General features: G+C 41.4%; 1 protein-coding gene across 1 annotated transcript; it reads right to left on the minus strand.

Annotated features, from left to right (window-relative positions):
• Nucleotides 1–585: 585 nt before the first annotated feature.
• LOC143292323 (uncharacterized) lies at nt 586–25,759 on the minus strand. Its single transcript, XM_076602512.1, has 9 exons — nt 25,681–25,759; nt 18,155–18,339; nt 16,504–16,742; nt 14,648–14,894; nt 13,628–13,886; nt 10,480–10,673; nt 8,987–9,214; nt 7,221–7,464; nt 586–6,111 (listed from the first exon to the last, which is right to left on the minus strand). Exons 2-9 carry the CDS (start codon nt 18,260–18,262, stop codon nt 5,564–5,566), a joined length of 2,067 nt encoding a protein of 688 aa, XP_076458627.1. The 5' UTR covers nt 18,263–18,339; nt 25,681–25,759; the 3' UTR covers nt 586–5,563.

Below are 25,759 nucleotides of genomic sequence, written 5' to 3' on the forward strand. Positions count from 1 at the left end.
ACAAAGAGATAGAATGTGTGTGTATGTCGTTGTGTGTGTACGTGTGTGTGTGTGTGTGTGTGAGTGAGAGAGAGAGAGAGAGAGAGAGAGAGAGAGAAGAGGAAACGAAAGTTTATTCAATAAGGCCATGGCCCCATTTGAAGGGGTGATTACGTATTTTGTAAGAAAAGATTTGCATAAGAATATAATCTTACAACCTGTATGCTCAAAGCTCTGTTCTCTTTAACCACTCATGAAACTCCGTTGTTTTAATGACTTATAGATAAATATGGCAAGATGAGAGAAGAGAGAGAGAGAGAGAGAGAGAGAGAGAGTCTGTAGTCTTCAGTTTAACGTCTTCCACTTTAAGTGATATTAGATTGGGGAAAAAAAAAAGAAAAAAAAAAAGAAAAAAAAAAGGAGGGGTGGGGTGGGTTGGAGAGCGGGTCGTGGTGGTGGGAACGGTATGGGCACAGAGGGTGAAGAGAATGGTGTGTGTGTATGTGTGTGTGCGCATGTGTGTGTGTATGGTGGGGAAAGATACAGAGCATTGGTATGCACACACATGCGCACAATCCACATCATTACACCAGGCACAAAAAAAACTAATGCTAAAAGCGTGCTCTTTTAATTCTTTTCATTTTTAAGCAGAGGGACAGGTGTTATCTTGAGGTCATCGATGCTGTCACTGGCTGGCAGCATTATGTCAATTCCATGTGACCATTGGGATTTCATTTGTCCACATGATTTTCTTGGGATTCCTTGTGGCCATTTTCAGCGTCATCGACCACAAACCTTTGCTCAATGATTGGCTTGCACTACCATGAGCACACGAGGTCATCAACTTTAACTATAATTTGGTATTTGAGAACACGAGGTTGGAAAAAAAAAGAAAAAAAAGAAAAATAGAGAGACACAGAGAGAGAGAGAGAGACAGACAGAGGGAGAGAGACAGACAGGCAAACAAGGAGAGAGAGAGAGAGAGAGCAAGAGGGAGAGAGAGAGAACCTGAATATTTTTCTTGAAACAACATTTTTTAAAAACATGCCGATTATGTCTTCAACAGAGATTAAAAAAAAGAAAGAAAGAAAAAAGAAAAAAAATGCCAACGCAGCTGGTAAACAAACAGAAAAAAACTGAAGAATATAGCCATTGATAAATTTGCTGTATTCTGATCACTTTTTACGTTTAAAAACACACGTGTAAAAAAAAGTAATTTACCTCCACAATTAAAAACCAAAATTTTGTATTTCACCTCCCGTAAGTCAAATTCTCCTCACACAAAATAAAAAATAAAGACAAATCACAAGGCAGCTCATTAAGTAAAAGAAAAAAAAAAGAAAAAAAAGAAAAAGAAAAAGCCGAAATCAAGTGCGTCCCTGTCCCAATGCCTTCAATACAAACACACTGATTATCACATACACCACCAAACTACGACCCATCCCACACACCCCAACCACTGCCCATGCAGTGCACGCCCTTTCTCTCACAGCCAAACTTGCCACACTCAGTCACCTTGGCTTGTTGCAATTCTCAAGTACTTACTTCAAACAATCAAAGGTAAAAACCACATGTACATCTTGCTCGTTGACGATCACAAACACACAAGTACTTCTCACAGCTTGCGGAGTTGTTAATCGACTCGAGTCTCTTCTATCATCTTCCTCAATCACATTCTCACTGCCTTCTGACTTGTTTATCAACTTTTCTTCGGTTACCTCCCATGAGCAAGATTATGCCTTTTTTTCATATCAGTTTTCAGTTTTGATTTAAAATGTACTGGACAACAGCAATGAATAAGGGCATACTGCCAAACCACCAAAACTTCAGGAAAAAAAATCAATGGCGTTCAGATAGTCCAGCAAATCTCAAGAATACTGACCCCCATGAACACCAAAATTACTTACTTTCCACACCGTTTTCTAATGCTATTTTGACACAACAAAGACAAGGATGTTAAAACATTCCTGACGACTGAGTCCTTCACATGGCTCTTTGTTCTCCTTTTGTGAAGGAGAGCTCCTTCTATTTTTGTGGAATCAATCCTTCAATGAGGAAATGGTTCGCTTTCACATAGCAGCAGCTTTTGATGGAATCCGCTTCTTTTTCACCAGCCATCTGTATTACTGCAACAAGAGGAGTAAGACAAACCCAGCTTATTCATTCTGCAATCTGACAGCCCAGGTATTAAGAAGAGTCTGATTTTCTTTTTTTTTCTTTGTAATTATTCAGTTTTTCTTACCATACTTTTCTATCCAAACTTAATAGTTTAGAAATTCTTTTTTTTTTTTTTTTTCATTCTTGTGCAACCATTCAGTTTCCCTTGCTTTTTCTAACCATGAATTCAGGTCAAGGTACTAAAAAAAACACAAACTCTCCAGACATTGCCAAGACACTCTCATTCTCATTCATACTCACGTGGACTGAAAGCCAGTACTTTTTTTCTCACCTGTCCGAAGCCAATTACTTTCTTTCGTGTCTTGCAATGAAAGACTACATCAGTGTTGCTGTTTGTCCCCACTTTCCAAACCTCTCTTCAAAATGCTGTGCCCACCCAGTACTTGCACTGAGCCATTCCATCTGACGTCAGTGTATGGGATACTCAGTGTTATAATGGATTACCAGAAAATCATAATCAGGGTAGCATTGTGTACATGAAGAATGGGGATACATCTATATATATAACGTGTTCATCGCCAGGTCGTTGTCCTTTTCCGGTTATCAAAAACAAATTTAATGAAGTCTGCTGTCTGACGTTTGACCCAAAATCAACATTAAGCATTCCAGGTGAAATCAATAAATCAATCCGGTACAGAATTAGCTGAGGATCAAAGAACTGGTCTTAAGGTGAACTTGCTGAAAACACATTTTGGGTTTAATCAACGTTTCTGATCCAGTACAGAATGGATCTGTTACCGGTGAAAGAACTGATCTTTTGGTACATTCATCAAAAACACATTTCTGGTGAAATCACTCTCTGATACAGTACAGACTCTGTTACAGTTCTTATGGTACATTCTTTAGAAGGAACAAAAATAACAACAAAAACAAAACAAAAAATCCCAAACACAAAAATCTTCAAATAGTTAAAAGTAGCAAAAAAAAAAAAAAAAAAAAAAAAAAAAAAAAAAAAATCTTAAATCAATTATCAGAAAAAGAACTTGACCACAGTGCATTCGTAACTGACAGACTTGACTTATTCTTGTAAACTCTGCAAGGAGTAAAGGGTGACTAACAATGTGACTCTCTTAGAAACAGTTCAAAATCACTGGCGTGGTGTCAAGCTAGCTACCATGCCTTTTCACTTATCTGTCCATTTGTGATGCTTAAAAAACAATAAAAAAACAGACAAATAATAAAACAGAACAAAAAAAAAAAAAAAAACAGTAAAGTTTTAGCAATCATCTCCTTATCAAGAAACTATCTTCTCTTTTTTCTTTAAATAATTTTAAAGCAAATCAATCATGGATAAATATATATATATTTATGAGAATGAGGTATTCATCCCAGTCATATTTGAAAGGAACAAACATATATCATTATCACTGACTGAGAGAAACAAAAAAAAAAAAAAACCATCAGAAATTTAATCACTACTGAGTTAATGATCTGCCAGGTGATATCTGATTAGACATTCTGTTTATATAATATTTAAACATGTACGTTCACAAGCCACTAAATGATACCTGTAGACGGTGGCAGCTTTTATTGCCACTGACATTTATGTTCTGAAATATGACAAAAAACAAGACTATTCAATGTACACACAAAAACCATAACTAATAATAATAATCATCATAATGAAAATAAGAATCAAAAGTTCTACAAAATAACAGGAACACAAAAATTAAATAATAACAATAATGAAAAGAAGAAGAGCAAGCAAAAGTTATACACAGTATCGGGGAAAATAAACAGTATATAAGTAATAACAGCAACAAAAGAAAGAAGAAAATGTGATAATGATAATACTAAAAATAAATATATAGAAATTATACACACTAATTGGAAATAATGCTTCTACAATGATACAGGGAATAATGCTTCATGGTGTTATATCAATCTTGTTTTATCTTCACCAGTTCATGGGATTTGGGAATTAAAAAAAAAAGTTGAGAAAAAAACTAAAAACAAAAATGTAAACAAATATATTTTAAAAATAGAAGCTAGCTTTTTCAGCTTGATTTAACCCCAATTGTATTTCATCAGAAACAGGAAAAACAACAACAGATAAAAATGCTTGGGCAGCCTCGATCAGTTTCATGCATTCTTTTTCAAGCGATAACAAAAAAAATAACAAAATCATTACATCCATCTTCTGCTGTATCAGTAATATAGTTACAGATAAAGAATGCGCAGGCTGATTTTACGGAATACTGAAAAGTTTGCAGCTCACTTCCTTGTGTTCAATCATTGTGTGTCTTAATACTGACAGAAAGTAAAATAAACAGAAAAGAACTTTTTTTTTTATATTATTGACAAAATGCCAATAAGGAAGAAAATCTGTATAATATGCTAGTATTCCCACCCATGACTGTGTTCTTGTGGAAAAGAATTTTCTTACAAACGCACGCTCCAGACAAGAACTCAAGTCTAGGTGTCTGTCTTTCAGATGATAAAACAAAAACTCCAAAAAGTGCTCCATGGCAGCACACAAATAAAGATATATATGGAATAAATGAACAGGTTTTCTTTGCGAAACTTCCAACTCTTTCAGGTGAACAGCCACCAAAAATTCACAAGGAAACATCTTAGTGACACTCTTTCAATTTCAAGGAAGGAAAGGTTTTTTGATTTCCGAACAACCAATTTCACGGTTTTATAATAAATTACTGAAGAGTTTGAAGTGACATTCATAAAATGGTTACTTTTGGTTGTTTATTTTCCTGACATCAGTAATGAGACACGAACTCGAGCATTCAGAAAGTGAGGAACTGCAAAACACTCAACTTTAACTCTCTCCATACGAACGGCGAAAGAGACGACGTTAACAGCGTTTCACCCCAATTACCACCATCAAAATATTACAAGCGGAAGGCTCTTGCACTGAAGAGGTGAATGTTGACAAAGAATACCACAATTCTGACGACAGAAGCTAAATGTTGGGTCATTGAGACACCCACTGGACATCCGAGGTGTCTGTGTAGAGGAGAAGAGAGGACTGGCCATACTGAGTTAAAGTTTCTAAATGAATCAAAAGATTATTACAAATTTGAGACCTGAACATTACAATAGCTAATTTCACAGAGTTTGGAAGAGCAATCACTGTGCAAGTTCAACTAAGGGTGAACTGGTCAAAGAATCAGGTAGAACATCACTTCATTAATTTTCACTGACTGCAACCGGAATACTTTTAAATGTGGTACTTTGGGGTACACGCCTGGTCAAAAAATCAATCACCCCAATACTCCCATTTCATTGATTGTAACCAAATTTGTTTTAACCTGGTGCATAAGACTGCCTAATTTAAGTTATTATAAAGGACTCATGACAGGCAACAGACTTCAAAAAATGAAAAAAAATATTTAAAAACGGAGGGGAAGGAGGCCTCTTCCCCCTCTCTCTGACTTCTTCCTCCTCCTCCTCACTGGCCGTTCTGGAAGACCCAGGATGCCAGATTCAGCGCTGGGATCTGATGCCGACCGGACGTGGTGAGCGACTGCAGGGACACGGTGGAAGTGGAGGCGGAGGAGGACTGCGGCGAGTCTGGCAGAACCTTCCACGAGGCGCTGGACTCCGTGCTCTCACTGTCCAGCCTTGGGCGCCCCCCAGCCAGCCAATGAGAGCTGCCCAGGCGACTGAACGAGCGGATGAGGCTGTCGAGGGGGGAGCTACAGGTGGTGGAGGACTCTGTTGACAAAGACTGAGGCCTCAACCACTGACTGATGCTGGTCTTGGCGGCCTTCTGGAGGTCAATGGCCTTGGCAGGGTTGCTGTTGCAGCCTCCGTGCTGTTGCTCTGAGCGCAGCCAGTCGGACTTGTTGGAGGAGATGTGTGCGAAGAACTGGGGTGCAGGGTTGCCGCTGGCTGAGGAGGGCTGAGGTTGAGGCTCTGCCTCCCTCTCTTCTCCTCCTCTTGGGCTAGCGAGCCAGCTGCTGGGGTTTGTGCTGGTGGTCAGGTACTTCTGAATGCCTGGAAATCAACAACAATGCGGAGTTCAATGCAGAGTGGTTTTTTTTTTTTATATTAAAATTTTTTTTTTTTTTTTTTTTAGACAACTGAGCAAGTTAGGTACTTCTGAACGCCTGGAAATCGACAATTCGTTGTTGTTTTTTTGACAACTGTGCATGTCAAGTACTTCTGAATGCCTGGAAACTGACAATGCAGAGTTCATTTTGACAACTGTGCATACCGAGTACTTCAGCAAGTCTGGAAATCGACAATACAAAGTCCTTTTTGACAACTGTGCATACAGAGTACTTCTGCGTGTCCAGAAATCAACAATGCAGAGTTCTTTTGGACAACTGTGCATGTCAGAACCAAAAAAGGAACTTATTCTACAATGAATTCCTTGGTAGAGTCAATACCATTTGAAATTACTGTCTATAGAGTCAATACCATTTGAAATTTACTGTCCAAAAAATTTAAACTCAAATGTTAACTATGGTTTGAAAGTCCTTCTTTACTGCTCTTTCCTTTGCTCATTAGAATGAAGACTAGAACTGCATGCCGAAAAAACCAGAATATCTCATGTGCGTATCGAAGACTATTCTGATGTACAATTCCAGATACAGGGTCAGTTACAGAACCTTTTCTATGACATGCACAGGAGTGCATCGTAAAAAAACAACAACACACACACACCAGTTTTCCAGTTAAATATCTGATTTTTTTTGCATAGATGAGGCATGTTGTGTGTATTCTGGAAGGTGGAACAAAACTCAGATCAATACAATACAATACAATATTGTACAGTACAATGCAATGGGGTACAATAAAATATAGTACAATAAAGTACAATACAACACAGTTACAATACAAAACAGTACAATACAACAGTTACAATACCACACAGTACAATACAACACAGTACAATACAACAGTTACAATACCACACAGTACAATACAACACAGTTACAATACAACACAGTACAATACAACAGTTACAATACCACACAGTACAATACAACAGTTACAATACCACACAGTACAATACAACAGTTACAATACCACACAGTACAATACAACACAGTTACAATACAACACAGTACAATACAACACAGTTACAATACCACACACACCTGGCAGATCGGACAGCTCGGCCTCAGGGCCCTCAGCTTTGCAGCCCCTGCCCCCAGCCTGCCCCTGTGGACGCAGCAGCCAGCAGTCCATGGCCGACGGGGCGCAAGCCAGGTACTCCTTCATCAGGTTGGGGATGGAGGGGAGGGGGGCAGGGGAGCCCAGGCTCTTCCACCCCTTCCCCCCAACCACCTCCACTGCTGCCACCTTCTGGCCTTTTCCTCCTTCTCCTCCGGCATTCTCTGCCTGAAGAAAACATATCAGGATGAATGAATTCTTCTTCTTCTTCGTTTGTGGGTTGTAACTCCCACGTTCACTTGTATACATTTTATGTACACAAGTGGGGCTGCTGTTTTTACCGCGCCATGTAGGCAGCCATACAGGATGAATGGATGATGTGGATACTCATATAGCGCCTATCCTTGGTCGAAGACCAAGCTGTAAGCGATTCTCGATCATGGGGTCATTTGCCTCATCAGTCTGCCCAATTGGGTAGAGCCGACTGACGGGCTGCCATTTAGGCGCTCATCATTCGTTTCTCTGTGTCATTCAGTCACGTTTAAATCACGCACGCATACACATTCGGACACGTGGGGTTCCAACAGACTTGATCAAACAAAAGTGAAATGCTGTAGCTGTTGTTGTCCCCCCCCACCCCACCCCCCCAAAAAAACCCTCTTCCTGACTGGACTGATAATTTTCCGTACAACACACAAAACCAAACTGGTTAAAAAAAAAAAAAAAAAAAAGTATGCTACACTTCAACAAAAGATAACAGTGAATATCCCTGTACTTATGTTCAATTAAACCACTTTTTGAAGCTTGACTTGAATGACACAGGAAATATATACGAACGCCTACAGGCAGCTGCTAGTCAGAGCAGCTTTACCCAGGTTGGCAGCCTGTTAAGCATATGACTCCATGTCTGCAAAGCGCTTAGAGTTTTGGTCGCTGATTGAAGAAAAGCGTTATACAAGTAATGAAATAAAATTCCTACATTGTGACCAAACAAACTTCCATGCTTTTCCCAGAACCTTTTCCAAACCAGACTGGAAAATTGCTATTCCAAACGTAAAGCCAAATGGAAAAAAAGAAAGAAAGAAAAGAAAAAAAATACTACACCACTGACAATAGAGACTGGTGAACATTCCAGTATTTGATGCTCAATTTTCATCACTTTTTCATTTTTCTTATTTGTTTGTTTTCTAAACCCCTTCAATTTCTTATAATTCCACAATTTTTTGAAACATTGAAGAGCAAAACGTCCCACCCCAGCCCCCCTGAAAACTTTTCATCTCTGGAAATGGCTCTCTCAATTTTCCAGACTTCCATGACCCTGTACGAAGATAAACCTTGCAAACATTAATGTGCTTCAACCGTCCACAGATGTGTTGGATTGACACCACAAATGTACACAATTGGTACTGTCCTCAAAGTATCTTGAAAGAATCCTTACAACCGCACATATACTGACACTATACATTTGGTGATGGTCACAAGCTATTAACAAAAAACAACAATCCCAAACATACAAAAAAACAAAAACAATAACAAATAAAAAACATGACATATTTTTCCTCATCCATAAATCAATGCAAGCATTAGCATATTCTTATTTATTCCAAGGCCTCATTCTTAATTCCATGACTTTAACCATGGCTACCCAGTCCTGTAAATCATGCTTTTCAAATTCAGTGACTTTACTGGAGTTCCAAGACCTGCAACAGACCCTGAGTGAATCCCATCATCCACCACCATCTGTCCTTACCTCCTCAGCAACGGCAGCGCGGGCTGGCTCCTTCTTCAGCCACATGCTCTTGTCCCGGGAGATGTGGGTGAACATGTCTGGCACCGCAGCCGCCGACAGTGACACGGACCGCTTGTCATGAGCACGCCTCAGCCAGGTGGTGGTCTCTGTGGGGATGTGGTGGAACCACCCCCCTCGCTTCAGCTCGTCCAGACTCTCCAGCTGCTTCCGAGCAGTCGCCAGCCACATCTGCATCAAACAGAGGTAGTAATACTACTATTACCGTGACGTGTAATAATAATGGGTGCTTAAATAGCACTCTCTTAAAAACTCTTGCCGGCCACATCTACATCAAACAGAAGCTGTTATACTACTACTACCATAACTAGTAATGAAGTATAATAATGGGTGCTTATACAGCGCTCTATAAAGAAAAAAAACATCCGACTTCTCTCGCTGGCCATATCTGCATCAAACAGCTGTAATATGACTACCACAATTAGCAATAACAATGGGTACTTAATCAGCTCTCTATCAAAAAAAGCAACTTCTCCTCCCGGACACATATGCATCAAACAGAAGCTGTAATACTACTACCACACATAGTAAATATAACGGGTGCTTTTCAGCACTCTATAATACTACTGCCACAAATAGTAATCATAATGGGTGTTTTTCAGCACTCTATCTAAAACAACAACTTCTCTTACTGGCCAACTACTGCAACTACTAACAACAGTGGGTGCTCAGAGAGCAAACAACTTCTCTTGCCGGCCACATCTGCATCAAACAGAAGCCGTAATACTACTACCACCACAGCTGGTAATAATAATGGGTGCTTATACAGCACTCTATCAACAACAACAAAAAAAACACAGCAAAAATCTTCTCCATAAAAAAAACAACCACCAAAAAAACAAAACAACAATAAAAGAACACACATGTTGATAGATGAATGCAGTAATTGTGGAATGCATGGAAGAGAGAAGAAGAAATGTTACAACAAACAAACAAACAAAAAAAAAACAATAACGCCCCCCACTCCCCTCCCACATACACATATTGACAGATGAATGCAGGAATAGTGAAATGCATTGGTGAGAGAAGAAGAAATGTAACAGTTAACAACAACAAAAAAACGACACGTTCATAGATGAATGCAGGCATAGTGGAATGCATGGATGTGAGAAGAAAGAATTTAACAGTTAACAACAACAACAAAATAACCCAACACATGCTGATAGAGGAATGCAGGAATAGTACAATGACAATGCATGGATGAGAGAAGAAGAAATTTAACAACACAACAAATTAACCTCCCCCCCGCCCCCTCCCCTACCCACAAAAAAAAAAACAAAAAAAAAAAAAAAACAAAAAAAAAACAAAAAAAAAAACAAAAACCCCCCACTTGTTGGTAGATGAATGCCGGAATAGTGGAATGCATGCACGAGAGAAGGAATATAACAATCACCACCATCAACCCCCCCCCCCCCCCCCAACAAAACAAAAAAAACCCGCTTACGCTGGAGTCCTGCGGAATGTGCCTGGAAGAAGGCGCGCAGGTCCTCCTCGGCGGCAGAGCTGCTCCTGGCTGCTCCCCCCTTCAGCAGCCACTGGCGCCGGTCGCGGGGGATGTGGCTGAACATGTCCAGCACCTCCGCTTCATTCAGCGACACCGGGGGCTTTGCGTCCTCCTCCAGCGGACTCTCTGGAACAAGGGGGAAAGTGACAGAATGGTTGAGACACTCATGACGATGATGATGCGAGTCCTTTTTAGTGCCTATCCTCGACTGGAGACCACGCTCTAAGCGCTTTACAAACACCAAGTCATTTGCTCAACAGGTTGCCTACCTGGGGTAGAGCAGACTGACGGCTGCCATTTGGGTGCTTGTCATTCATTTCCAGTGTCATTCAGTTTCAGTTACGCACACATACATACTCATACAGACATGTAACATTTTATGTATATGACCGTTTTGTTCATTAACCCCGCAATTAGGCAGCCATATTCCATTTTCGGGTGTATGCATACTGTGTATGTTCTTGTTTCCATAACCCACCAAACACTGACAAGGATTACAGGATCTTTAACATGTGTATTTGATCTTCTGCCTGCGTATACACATTGAAAGGGCTTCAGGCACTAACAGGTTTGCACACAGACTGACCTGGGAGATCGGAAAAATCTCCACCCTTTACCCTCCCGATGCCGTTACCGAGATTCAAACCCTCAGACTGAAAGTCCAACGCTTTAACCACTCGGTTACTGCACCTGTCATCTGCCTACACAGGGTCTGGGTTCGAATCCTGGCCTCGCCTTTTTCTTACAAGTTTGACAGCAAAAATCAAACTAGTTGTTCGGATGAGATGATAGATGAGGTCCCCCACGCAGCATGTGTAGGTCACACTAAAAAACGAACCCATGGCAATATAACAGTTGTCCTCTGGAAACATTCTGTAGATGAAATCCACTTTGGTAAGTACACACACACACACACACACAATCACACCACGCAGCATGTGTAGGTCACACTAAAAAACGAACCCATGGCAATATAACAGTTGTCCTCTGGAAACATTCTGTAGATGAAATCCACTTTGGTAAGTACACACACACACACACAATCACACACACACACAATCACACACATACCCACACACACAATCTCACACACACACACACACATATATGTATGTATATATATATATATATATATATATATATATATATATATATATATATATATATATATGGATGCTCTCAAAGACTGACTAGTGTATGTTGGGTTACGGTGCAGGTCAGGCATCTGCCTGGCAGACACCTTTCTGAGAAAATGAAACTGAAAACTGTGGGACCGGTTTGTTTAAATTTTACAGGAAGCATCAAAGCATGCAGATTGAACCATTTACACAACATCACATTTGCTTAAAAAAAAAAAAAAAAGAAAAAAAAAAAAAAAGAGAGAAGCACATGAAGAGAAGTTGACTCAGCACGCTGGTTATCGGGCCATGAAAGCCTATCAAATAAAGAGCAACAGAGTTTACAATTTTGCATGATATTGTACTGCATTGTTTTGTATTACCCTTTTTGTCACAACAGATTTCTCTCTATGAAATTAAGGCTGCTCTACCCAGGGAGCATGCACACTGAGAGCAACACACTTTTTTTTGGTATCATTTTCCTGCATGCAACTTCATTTGTTTTCCTTTTGAAGTTGATTTTTCAACAGAATTTTGCAAGGGACAACCCTTTTGTTGCCATGAGTTCTTTTACATGTGCTAAATACATGCTGCATTCGAACCAGTGAGCCAAGATTCATTTTCCTGCATGCAACTTCATTTGTATTCCTTTTGAAGTTGATTTTTCAACAGAATTTTGCAAGGGACAACCCTTTTGTTGCCATGAGTTCTTTTACATGCGCCTAAATGCATGCTGCATTCGAACCAGTGAGCCAAGATTCTCTCACTTCTGGATGCGTTACTACTGGGCCACCACACCACTTGATCTTAGGGTCCTCAGCTATGCTGCTCTCTCTCCAACTTTCCCCTTCTTCCCCTGCCAACCCCTCAAGTCCCCACCCCCCAAAAAACCAATACCATCACTTAAACTTATTCACATGGATGTTAAAGTGAAGGCATCTTCTACCACTACTAGTACTACACACAAAACAACACACCCTCCGACATATGCCGCTAATAACTGCAGCTTCCCCCCTACCTCCCAACCCTTCCCCACTCCCCAACACTCCCTGCCTCCCCTTCCCCTCCCCTAACCAACCAAACAAGTAAGTGTTTGTAGGAACAATCCGGAAATTTGGTAGGAACATTCTGAGTTTGGAAGGAACACTCCGACTCCAAGCCACATCAGGAAACAGGCACAGATGCAGTTTGACTGAGACACAACTTGATTTAATCATGTTCTGTCTTATTCGGGCAAATGATGAAGCTGATTGGTCCACTCAATGCTGTTTTAATGTACACACGCACGCGATTAGCTGAGCATCATCACGTGAGACCAAGGCTAGTAGTGACTGCCCTGGCCTCATGATCAGTAAGTCTAGAGCGTCTGGGTAACGTCATGGCAGGAAAGCATGTGACCATAAAAATGAACTCGATGGATCAATTTTTCGAAAACGAGCTCGTTGGAACAATTTTGATGTTGGCGTAACGTCAGAACAAACTGTGATTGAATGTAACAAAATACGGCGAAATCGTAACAGGTTTCATCTCTGCACCGACGGGCTCAATAGCCGAGTGGTTAAAGCGTTGGACTGTCAATCTGAGGGTCCCAGGTTTCGAATCACGGTGACGGCGCCTGGTGGGTGAAGGGTGGAGATTTTTATGATCTCCCAGGTCAACATATGTGCAGACCTGCTAGTGCCTCAACCCCCTTCATGTGTATATGCAAGCAGAAGATCAAATACGCACATTAAAGATCCTGTAATCCATGTCAGCGTTCGCTGGGTTATGGAAACAAGAACATACCCAGCATGCACACCCCCGAAAACGGAGTATGGCTGCCTACATGGTGGGGTAAAAACGGTCATACACGTAAAAGCCCACTCGTGTACATACGAGTGAACGTGGGAGTTGCAGCTCACGAACGCAGAAGAAGAAGAAGAAGAATCTCTGCACCCCTCACTGCACTGACCATCAACTCACCTCTCTGGCTGGACCCCGAGTGGTCCACGATCTCAAAGTCATCATCGTCCTCCAGGTCCGGGTTGTGCTTGATCTCAGACAGCCAGTTCTGGATGGCGCAGGTCGTCTGGGACACCGGGGTGCCCGCAGCCCCAGCTGCTGTCTCCGATGCAGGGCTGCTCAGCTCGGCCATGGCTGGGGCCGAGGCGCTCAGGTGCAGCATGGGCCGCTGCAGCCAGTCCTCCACGCGGGCCGACAGCTTGGGCATGGTCACCCGGATCTGGGGTTCGGCCACACACACACACACAGAGCAGGTAAGAAATAAATAGTTGCATGGAAGACTTTTTTTTTTTTTTGCTGTCCGATCATCTGCACTGTTTCTGGAACGCTGAAGAAGAAGAATCCGCACAGTTTCAGTAACATTACTCCCATGCCACTCATTCCGAGTCCCCCCTCATACACAGCCACACCCAGGTTCGTCTGTCGCACTCAGTGCTGGCAGTCCACAGGGAACCATTGATGTTAGGTCACCAGAAGGCCACACACCAGAAGAGACCTTGCACTGCTGCTCAGTCACTTTGATGGTGTTTGGTAGTGCCTGTTCTGAATTAACTGGTGAACTTTGGATCAGAAGTCCAATGCCAAATCAACCCTGTCATGGTGGCTCTGTAAACCAACAGTTAACAACAACAAAAAAAACCCACCCAACTAACATTAACAGCATCACATCTTTATGCCATGAGAAATATTTTGAAAGTCCCCCCCCCCCCCCCCCCCCCCTCCCCCATAGCCCACTTCCACTTTAAAATTTAAAAAAAAAATACAGCAAGCAAAATGCGAGACTGAGATTATCAAATACTAATACAAATCACACACTCACAGATCTTTATGTCTGACACCTAATTGTCCAGAAACTCATCAGTCTCACGATCACACACGCAATGAAGAAAAACCAAGCTAAATAATGAACCCAAGAGGAGCACGCACACAAAAACAAAAACGCAAGCAGACAACCATGCAACCCCCAAAAAGCATTCTTACATTTGCGCCGTTGGCCTTTCCTTCCTGCAGAGCCTTGTAGAACAGATGGTGCTCTGAATCTTCGTACTCCTCCACGTGGCGAGGGAGTGAGGCGGAGGGTTTGTCCTCGTCGGCGAACGCCGAGAGCAGCGGCATTCCGTTGGCGTCCACACGGCCATAGCTCAGGATGGATTCTCGCAGCCCCACCTGGTCGGCGCGGAAGGCGATGTACGGCGTCTCTTCCGCTTTCAGCTCAGTGGCGTTTAGCCTGGACACACATAATAATATTACTACTACTGCCAAGTGATGGGTGCAATAGCCGAGTAGTTCAAGCACTGGACTTTCAATCTGAGGGTCCTGGGTTTGAATCTTGGTAACGGCACCTGGAGGGTAAAGGGTGGAGATTTTTCTAATCTCCCAGGTCAACATGTGCAGACAAGCTTGTGCCTGAACCCCCTTCCTGTGTACAATGTAAGCAGCAGATCAAATACACGTTAAAAATCCCGTAATCCATGTCACCATTAGGTGTGTTATGGAAACAAGGACATATCCAGCATGCACACCCCTGAAAATGCAGTATGGCTGCCTACATGGCAGGGCTGAAAACGGTCATACATGTAAAAGCCCACTCGTGTACGTACGAGTCAACGTGGAAGTTGCAGCCCATGTACGACGAAGAAGATAATAATAATATATTGTACTTTATGGTGCCAACTCGCCATAGATGGGCTCTAAGCACCTCACATGAAACAGTACATATACAAGAGTGCGTTATACAAAATAAGAACACACAAGGACACAGAAGATGAAAAAACAAAATCTGTATCCACCATTACAATACGACAAATTGCAGACATGAATAATCCCAGAAAAAAGGAAAAAAATACACCCTACACACATTCATACAGCAAACGCCGACCCACAAGCACACACACCACAGGAATACTCCAGTGGAGGGGGATACAAGGGTAGTGTAGAGGTTGGGTGGATACTAAGAACTATGCTTCGTCACATCCAAAAGCCATTTTGAACAGGTGGGTTTTCAGTTTTATCTACACATCTTAAGTCAGAAATATAAACAAGAAGAAGAAGAAATTTCAAGCACAAATCCTTGCTGCAACTTATAAACACACACACATCCATGTCTGCATGTATCTATGTTATACCTGCATATATACAAAGCAAATATGGAGTAAACTGCCAATAATATCTTTTCCAGAGTTCAAGACAATGACAAACGCTAAAAAGAAACATGAAAACCACTATCACCAACAAACAACAGCAGCAAATTACCCCTCTATACACACACACACACATACACACACGTTTTCAGGCCCTAGAGCAAGGGGTAATTTGCTGGCTTATGTTTACTGGTAATAGTGGATGAATAAATATGATATACACACCATAACCTAATACTGAACAATGCATCCCCCCAACCCCCATCTCAAAGGGTAATGTGTCCGCCTAGGAAGCGAGAGAATCTGAGCACACTGGTTCGAATCCTGGCACAGTCGCTAGCATTTTCTCCCCCTCCACTAGCCCTTGAGTGGTGGTCTGAACGCTAGTCATTCGGATGAGAGGATAAACCAAGGTCTAGTGTGCAGCATGCACTTAGTGCACGTAAAAGAATTCATGACAACAAAAGGGATGCCCCTGACAAAATTCTGTAGAAAGTTCACTTCGATAAGAAAACAAATAAAACTGCAGACAAGAAAAAAAAAAAAAAAAGAAAAAAAGAAAAGAAAAAATAAGGGTGGTGCTCTCAGTGTAGTGATGTACTTTCCCTGGCAAGAGCAGCCCGAATTTCACACAGAGAAATCTGTTGGTGACAAAAAAAGAGAGTAAAACAATACAATACAAACAAAACAACTCACTCCTCAAGTGCCTGCACCAGGTGCCTGGCAGCGGTCTCGTCGTCGTCGTCACCCGAGTCGCTGGCGTGGTTGAGGCTGGAGTGCAGGATGCCCAGGGCCTTGTTCAGGCGGGCCTGCTGGCGCTGCAGCACCTCCTCCTTGCCCACCAGCACTGTGTCCACCTGGTCCAGCAGCCACACCTCCCGGTGGCGCAGGGTCTCCAGGTGCCGGCTGATCGAGTTGTGGATCTGGGTCTTAATCTGAGTGAAAGGAGGTCAGGTTAGGTTACCTCATTCAACTCCAGGTACAAGTTAACTCATACATAATTCCTTCCCCTGTAGACCAGGTACAAGTATTCACGTACCAAAACACTATTCTAATTTTTATATATTCTTGCTTGGTGCAGTTGGCATTCGAAACCGAACCGTTTACGGATTGTGGAAGCATCAAAACGAAGCTTTGTTTCACTGATTAAATCAACAATTCTCTATAATTTTTTTTGCAGATTTAGTGAACCACACTGTTTTTTTCTGCAGTGGTCTCATGTAGTGCTGGTCCAGGGGATTTGTAACAGGCATGTAGCTGTGGGGCAGAATGAGTTGCAGGCAGATCTGGTTTTTGATCTGAATGAAAGGTGGTTTAGAAAATGGATCCAAGTGACATTAAAGGTGGATCTGAGTGAAAAGTTTGGTTCCACTTCCAGGTAAAATTATAGAACTAGAAGGATCTCATTCTGGGTCTTGATCTGAGTAAAAGGTTAGGTTAGGTTAAAGGTGGATCTGGGTCTTGATCTGAGTGAAAGGTTAGGTTAGGTTAAAGGTGGATCTGCGTCTTGATCTGAGTGAAAAGTTAGGTTCTAGGTTAACTTAAAGAAGGATCTCATTCTGGGTCTTGATCTGAGTGAAAGGTAAGGTTAGGTTAAAGGTGGATCTGGGTCTTGATTTGAGTGAAAGGAGGTAAGGTTAACTCTTTCACTGCCAAGTTTCTAAGTGAAAAACATTCGCCAGCACCAAATATTTTAGAAAAATGATGCTCTCAGGCTCGGTTCATGTCAAAACACCACAATGGACTTGTCCACTTCAAACTGGGTCAGGGAGCAAAGGTTAGCCATGGTTCTGTTGGTGGGAAACTGGCTGCGCCTGTCAAGCTTTGTTATACTGTGAAAAATGGTCTTATCAACATGACCACTCGATGTCAACAATGGCGGTGTACTGTCTAGTCAACAGAAGTTGACTATGGCGGTGCACTGTCTTGTCAACAAAAGTCGCCTACGGCTGTGAAAAAGCTAAAGGTTTATCTGGGTCTTGATCTAAGTCTAAGTGAAAGGAGGTTTGGTTCAAGGACAAAGGTGTATCAGCCCTTATCTTAATCTGGGGTGAATAAAAAAACAACAAAAAACCCCAATAATAATGAGGACAGAGGAGCCACACCTCCGGATGACAAAATCCAAAACAAACACACGTGTACACACATACGCACAAAAGAACAACTATCTCCCATTACCTCAGAAGAGTTTTGATTCAAATCTGCTTGATAAAATCCAAAACAAACACACATACATAAAAGAACAACTATCCCCCATAACCTCAGAAGAATCTCGATTCAAATTTCAATTCTGCTGGACAAAATCCAAAACACACACACACATATAAGAACAACTATCTCCCATTACCTCAGAAGAATTTTGATTCAAATGCCGCTTGACAAAATCCAGGCGTTGGATTGCCTGCTCCAGGTCAGTGATTCGCTTCTTCACCTTGTCCACAATCTTTTCACTCATGATGGCGTTTGTTGTTAAAACGGTCTGGCACAGGAACACTGGCAGAACCTAGATCTGAGGAATCTACTGTCACTGACCTTGAAAAAAAAGAAAAAAGAAAAGAAAAAGGAGCTGTATTAACAAAGTGTGCTGAAAAATTCATGTGAGCACACAGGTTGGTTTCATTTGTGTGTGTGTGTGTTGTGTGTTGTGTGTGTGTGTGTGTGTGTGCGCGCGCGCATGTGCGTCACATGTACTGTGAGCGAGCATGCGCATATATGTATTTAAACACGTAATAAATGTGTGTCTAAATTCCCACTGTATTTGCATTTGAATCTAAGTTCCATGCTTGTACCTTTTATTTACTACCACCCCCCTCCTCACACAATCCTGCTGACCCTGGTATACTTGGTAAGAAAGACATAATATTCTCTTCTCTTCTAAATAAACATTCTGCCTGAAAATCTTTTATTTATTTATTATTATTTTATTATTATTATCATTACTACTACCTTTTTTTAATATCATAATTATTATTTATTTATTTATTTATGTAAGCTTATCTATTATTTATTCACCTTTTTTTTCTTTTTCTCAAGGCCTGACTAAGCGTGTTGGGTTATGCTGCTGGTCAGGCATCTGCTTGGCAGATGATGTGTAGCGTATATGGATTTGTCCGAAAGCAGTTACTCCTCTTTGAGCTACTGAAACTGAAACTTTCTAAATATCAGTTGTGAATGTTGGTCAATGCAGAATTTGTTTTAAAAAAACAGAGGAAGTTCAACATCTTGCAGAAACTCAAAGCAGGGATGTTGTAAATGGGGCTGGTGGTGGTACTGACAAGTGGGAGAGTGTGATCAGTAAAAAAAGCCTGACAAGTCTGTGGCACTTGCTCACTGAAAAGCCTGTCAGTGTCACCTTTCATTGCCCTCACTACTTATAGTACTTTCCTGCTTGTTACTCAACAAGCCCAGGGGACTGGCGGTACATACATTGGCCAGAGGTCACTGTAACTTTGCTTATGTTGGTAATTGGGTATACTCCTAATACTCTTTCCCCTCCCCCCAAAAAAAACAACAACAATAAAAAAAACCCACCCAAACAACACTCCCTCTCCACTGAATGAATTATAATTATACCTCCCCCCCCCCCCCCCCCAATCTCCCTCCCGTCCCCCCATCCCCACCCCCTACCGTCACTACAGTGAATGAATTCAACATAATCCAATCCCCCTAAAACTCGTACACCCTGTCCACCAAGACAGTTTTTTCTTTCTTAATTTTGTAAGTTTATGTATTCACTGAATAATTCAGGGGATACTTCAATTTTAGTTCAAAGAATGGTGGGCATTACTGAAACATGAGGCAGAAAGAGGGGTGGGCAAAGAAAAAAAGAAAAGAAAACTGAGAGTTTCAGTAGCTCAAGGAGGCGTCACTGCGTTCGGACAAAACCATATACGCTACACCACATCTGCCAAGCAGATGCCTGACCAGCAGCGTAACCCAACGCGCTTAGTCAGGCCTTGGAAAAAAAAAAAAAAAAAAAAAAAAAAACAAAACAAAAAAAAACACACACACACACAACCACACACACAAAAAAAAAAACAAAAAAAAACGGGGGAATAAATAATAGATAAGCTTGCATAAATAAATAAATAAATAAATAATAATTATAATATAGAAAAAGGTAGTAGTAATAATATTAGTAATACTAATAAAATGATAATAATAAAACATAAATAAATAAATAAATAAGACAACAATGGTGATAAATAAGCAAATAAATGTAAAAAAATGAAGACACACATTCACACATACACCCACACATGCATAACAGAAATGCACCAGACATGCAGTTTCACATATATGAAAGCACAGTCAAATACATATAAACGTACATGAGCTCCAACACACACACACACACACACGCATTACCGTGCACCTCCTCTACCCCCCTCCTCCACACACTTATTTCTAGTCTAAGTATCGCAGCTTCCATGGCACACACACACACACACAAACACAAACACACACTCACAGAGATGAACACTTACTTGTACAAGCACATATGAAAGCACAGTCAAATACATATAAACGTACATGAGCTCCAACACACACACACACACACACACACACATTACCTTGCACCTCCTCTACCCCCTCCTCCACACACTCATTTCTAGTCTACGTATCGCAGCTTCCACGGCACACACACACACACACAAACACACACTCACAGAGATGAACACTTACTTGTACAAGCACACACACATACGCCCATATCTCCCACCCCCAACTCCACACACGTACATACAAAGATATATATATATATATATATATATATATATATATATATATATATATATATATATATATATACACGTTCCAATATCCTGTTGCTCCCACAGTGTAGGCATGCATACACTCACATACCTCATCCTCTACCCCACCTCCCCCCGCACTCCCACCTCCCCTCACACACACACACACACACACACACACACACACACGTACACATATCTCTCCTGACACTTGTGTACAGTTTCACTCTCGCGCATTCACAAACGCACTCAAAAGCACACATACACACAAACACACACAGCCGCCACTGACTGGCCGCAAGAGGAATGGGAAAAGATCTCTGATGCCAAGAACGTGGCGTCTAGTGTGTTGCTCGGTCTATTGTGTTTGGAAAGGCCCACAGAGACTCTGTTCCGTTTTGAAGAAATTTGCGCAATGTTGGTTTGGAAATGATGCCGATATTTGTTTGATTTGCAAAGCATCGTGCTCTACCTTTCATGTTAGATTTGCGGCCGCTCCCTCTCTCTGCTTCTATTTCTTTGAGGCGATCGATGGTGTGATGGCCTTGTACCTGTTCTTTTTGGTATTCTTTGACTTTTCTGAGGATTTCCGATTTTCCTAGATGTAGGCCGCTCGTTGGTGTTGCGTTACCAGCAAGTCTGTCAGCTCGCTCATTTCCCTTAACACCTGCATGTCCCGGGCAGTATGACCATGTGAGTTTTTTAATCTGAAAGTTGCGCATTGCCTTATGCCACTCTGGGCTTCCCATTCCGTTTTCAATTTTCTGTATGAGGTTCATTGAGTCGGTTAGAATCATGGCATGTTGGTTTCCGGGCGTATGGAAGGACGATAGCCACTGGAGGGCATGTGTCACAGCTTCAACTTCCATCGTTAGGCTGGAGGTTGTGACTTTGTAGGCAGCATTCTCTTCCAAATTGTTTTTCCATTTTGTTTCGCAGTGAATCCCCAGCCAGACTGGTCTTTGGTGACTGAGCCATCTGTGTATATGATGATGTCCTCTTCTTTACTGTTTTCTTCTATAAGCAGCTTCACTTCCGCATCAGTTTTGCCCTCTGGCCATTCCCGACAATGTCTTCCTAGAGTGGGTGAAATGACTGTGTTGAATAGATGGTTGAGGTTTTCGGGGTTTTTCTCCCATTCTTTTGTTTCTTTCAGGTCTTGAAGTCGGCATACTAGCTGGATTGTGTCTTCTGCTTGCCCCATCCATGATCTTCCTCGTCCTAGACGGCTGCCTTTTGGTTCTTTGACTGCGTCATGCAGTGGGTTTTGAGGGTTTTCTAATGCTTTGAAGTAGGTCTTGACCTGTTCTAACTTGTTTCTGGCCTGCACTGAAGGAAGGTCAAGCAGGTATCGCATGGTTTCTGTGGGCGTGTCTTTTGTTGTTCCAAGGATCAGCCTCATAGCTTCATTTTGGACTCTTTCTAATTTTAGGAGGTTGCTTTGAGACGGTGTTGTTAGCCCAAGTCCGTAGTCGATCACACTGAGGACGAGTGATTGGTATAGCAGGAAGAGGTGGCGTTGTTCAATTCCTTTGGTTGCCATTGCTTTTAAGACTGAAAGGCCCTTTTTGCATTTGAGAACAGTGTTTTCCGTATGTTTTCTGAAGGTCAGCATCCTGTCGAAGTGTATTCCTAGGTAGCGTAGGCATTCAGTTTTCTCAATTTGAATCCCATCGAATGACACAGAAGGTGGTGATTTGCTCGCGGTTTTGTTGTTGAGGGTGCACAGCAACGTTTGGGCTTTCGCTGGATTGATGGAAGATCCTGTGTCTTTGCACCATTGAGCAATATTGTTTAGTTGTTTCTGGACGGCTTCAGTTCTTTCCTGAGCATTTTTCGAAGTTTTGAAGACCAGGCCGTCATCCGCAAGGGTAAGCACCCGAGCAATTCCATTGTTGTTTAAGTCTGCAAGGCCCTTCGTGTAGACATTGTAGAGGACAGGAGAGAGTGGAGACCCTTGTGGCAGTCCCATGGATGGTTTAGAAGGTGCAGACATCCAATCTCCGAGGCGTAAGACGACGGTTCTTTCCTGAAGCGCTGCTGCTATCCATCTTGTCAGTGTCAAACTTACTCCATACCTTAGTAGCAGCTCCATGAGGTGCGCAAACTGGACTTTATTGTAGGCATCTTCAAGGTCAATTGCTACTGCTAGTGTTTCTTCTTTTCTTTGAAATCCTTCATACACCTCATATGCAAAGGCAGCTGCATTTTCCCATGTGGACTTGCCTGTTCTGTAACCACCTTGATTTGAAGGGAGAATGTGCCTGTGTTCAAGATCCCTTGCAAGTTTCCTGGCTATCATGCGTTCCATGAGCTTTCCAACAATGTTTTGCATGGTTAGGATCCGGTAGCCGCTTACCTGACGATGGTCCTTTCCTGGTTTTGGTATTGAAACAAAAATGAAAGAAAAAACTAAACAGTTTGAAGTCACTGCTCAAGAGGCCAAAAATGACAAGTGGAAACAGTTTTGCGAGGCACTCAGTTATGACACAACATTGACAGAGTTCTGGCAATTTTATCGTCGCATGGAAGGGAAAACGTGCACAACAACAACCCCAGACATGTTAGACACTGACGGAACCAAGCTTAAGACAAATGAAGAAAAAGGATCTGCCTTGCTCAAACGTTTCATACAACAGAGTGATCAAAGAAACTTAGATGAGAAAAAGAAATATGTTGAGGAGTTAAACCAAACCCTTATGCAGACTGGACCTGATGATGACTTGACAATGGATGATCTAAACGAGGCAATAGCTAAATGCAAGAAAGAATCGGCTCCTGGCCCAGACAAAGTTCGTTACTCAGACATCAAGGAGCTATCGGAAGAAGACAGAAGCAAACTTTTCAATCTATATCAAAACAGTTTCCACAATGGACAGGTGCCGGAGGACTGGACACACAGAAAACTGAGAGAGGGATACAATCAAGCCAGTATGTGTGTGTGCATGCATGCACATATATGCGTCACTGCATGCATATGCGTGAATGAGTGCATGAAGAATGCACAGCACTGGCAGTGACAAAATAAATTAGAAAAAAATAAATACAAAAAACCTCACACACCAGCACACATATAAATGTGAGTAAACAAAAACTTCCAGACCACCCTTGATGACTCAAGATAACATCCCCTAAAGGCTAAAACTAATTATCTGCATCAGTGAACAGACCTACTTTAAAAACTGCATTAACCAACAACAAAGTATTGGCCAAAACGGTGAAGCTCATTCATGATATTGTTAATTTTTTCAGCAAGTTTCAGTTTTACCTTCAGCTGAGAATATATATATATATATATATATATATATATATATATATATATATACAGACAGAGAGAGAGAGAGAGAGAGAGAGAGAGAGAGAGAGAGAGAGATATGGTCATGACTGAATTTTCACTAAAGCTGAAATTCACAAACTCAAGTGATTTAGTTTTAAAACCCAAACAAAACTGCACATAGCACTGATAGTGATATACAGCAAACTGAATTGTTTTGTTTCCAAGCAAACACACATGAAATCACAACACATGCACAAAACAATGCAAATGAATGACACACAAACACACATAATATATTCAACTATGCAAATGCAACTGTATGAAACTTAAAAGTAAATGATGCATGCAGAGTTTGCTTTTGTTTGAAGGGAAAACAAGAACTCATCTTCTGACTGCTATGGTCATCAAGGTCCTAGACACCCATTTTTGAAAAAAAGAGCTACATCTAATAGAAATATTTATATCTAACAAAAACAAACAAAAACTACAGCAACCCAAACAACTGTTAGGGTTCTCAGTTTATGAAAGGTATATCCTCACAAGAAAAATTGGGAAATATTTACTCAACTGAAATAAAACTATTCAAACAGTAATTACATCATTCATGTATGAAAAGCTAAAAATTCACCGCAGCAATATTCTAATATGATTTTTTTTTCTGGTTTGGTCCTTTAACACAGTAACAAGGCTATGATTGATGATATGTCCACCATAAGACAGAACTGAGACCATATGGACTGGTTCTGATCAATGCAAGCACAAGTGTTTTCATTCTAAAATCTTTTATTTGTTGTTTACTCGTTATTGCAAGCAGTGATGCTTTGTTTGCTGGAACTATGGATACAAAATTTGAGGCTTATGACCCTGATTTTTTTCATGTTACTGCACAGTGTTTGAACGCTGGAATTTTCTTACTTGGTTACGTCTTTCTTAAAAGAGTTTTCATTTTATTTTATTTTTAAATTAGATATCAATGTTTATTTTAATTTTTTTCTCAAGGCCTGGGTTATGCTGCTGGTCAGGCATCTGCTTGGCAGATGTGGTGTAGTGTATATGGATTTTACTGAACGCAGTGACGCCTCTTGAGCTACTGATACTGCACTGATACTTACTTTCGTTTAATCAAAACAAAACATGCTCCATCCCACGCTTGCCACAGTAACAGTAGGAGTGTATGGACCGTGTAAAAGGCCAGAATGCCTACACACTGATTTTGTCAAGTTCAAGTTCAAATCAACACCATGAATAGCCTGTGATCGACGCCACCGTGCATGAAACTTACCAAGTGATCATAATTATGAAGGATCACAAGATTAGGAGGGGGAATATTTCTGAATGGCAACATTTTTGTTCACAGTGTACAGCAGAATTTGTTCCGGAGAATTTTCCAACTGACCACCGAGTGATCACGTGTCTTTCACAGACACATCAAAATCGGGACCTTGGGACCGAAAAACGTGACCTGCTGAGCACATTGTGGGCAGCACCCTTGCACTTACAGGTCAAGTTCAAGGCCATGAATCCGCCATGAAGACAGAGCTACCGATCACGTATGTTTTATGTTCTCAGTGATCACAAAAATAAACATTTCACGCCTTAACAGTTCATCAGCCTGAGAAAACAGTAATATTCAGCGTGAGAGAGTGGAATATCCCTTTCTTGATAATGCACCTCACAATGATCGAATTTTTTTTCCTGGTTCTTGACACCAATGTAGATGAAAGTCATCCAGATCTCATCGTCTGCAATGAATGAGACATGTCAGATTCGATGAACATTTGTCATTCAGTGAGAGAATTACCATGTCAATTTAACAATCAGACACTCAAGACCGACTCTTACCTTTCAGCTCCGAGTACCAGCCACGTTTTCTTGGCTGAACTTGACTTGCTCTTCTTTTGACGTCAGGAGCTGATGGCAG

This window comes from Babylonia areolata, chromosome 18 (genome assembly GCF_041734735.1).
Source record: "Babylonia areolata isolate BAREFJ2019XMU chromosome 18, ASM4173473v1, whole genome shotgun sequence".
In the NCBI taxonomy this organism is placed as follows: Eukaryota; Metazoa; Mollusca; class Gastropoda; order Neogastropoda; family Buccinidae; genus Babylonia; species Babylonia areolata.

Bases quoted from the DNA above. Each gene is read 5' to 3' on its own strand.
- LOC143292323 (XM_076602512.1), bottom strand. From the start codon at position 18,262: ATGAGTGAAAAGATTGTGGACAAGGTGAAGAAGCGAATCACTGACCTG. The intron at 14,895-16,503 runs GTGAGTTGTTTT...ATGTGTGTCCAG, and splicing joins CTGGTGCAGGCACTTGAGGA to GCTAAACGCCACTGAGCTGA. The intron at 7,465-8,986 runs GTAAGGACAGAT...TGTTTTCTTCAG, and splicing joins GCGCTGCCGTTGCTGAGGAG to GCAGAGAATGCCGGAGGAGA.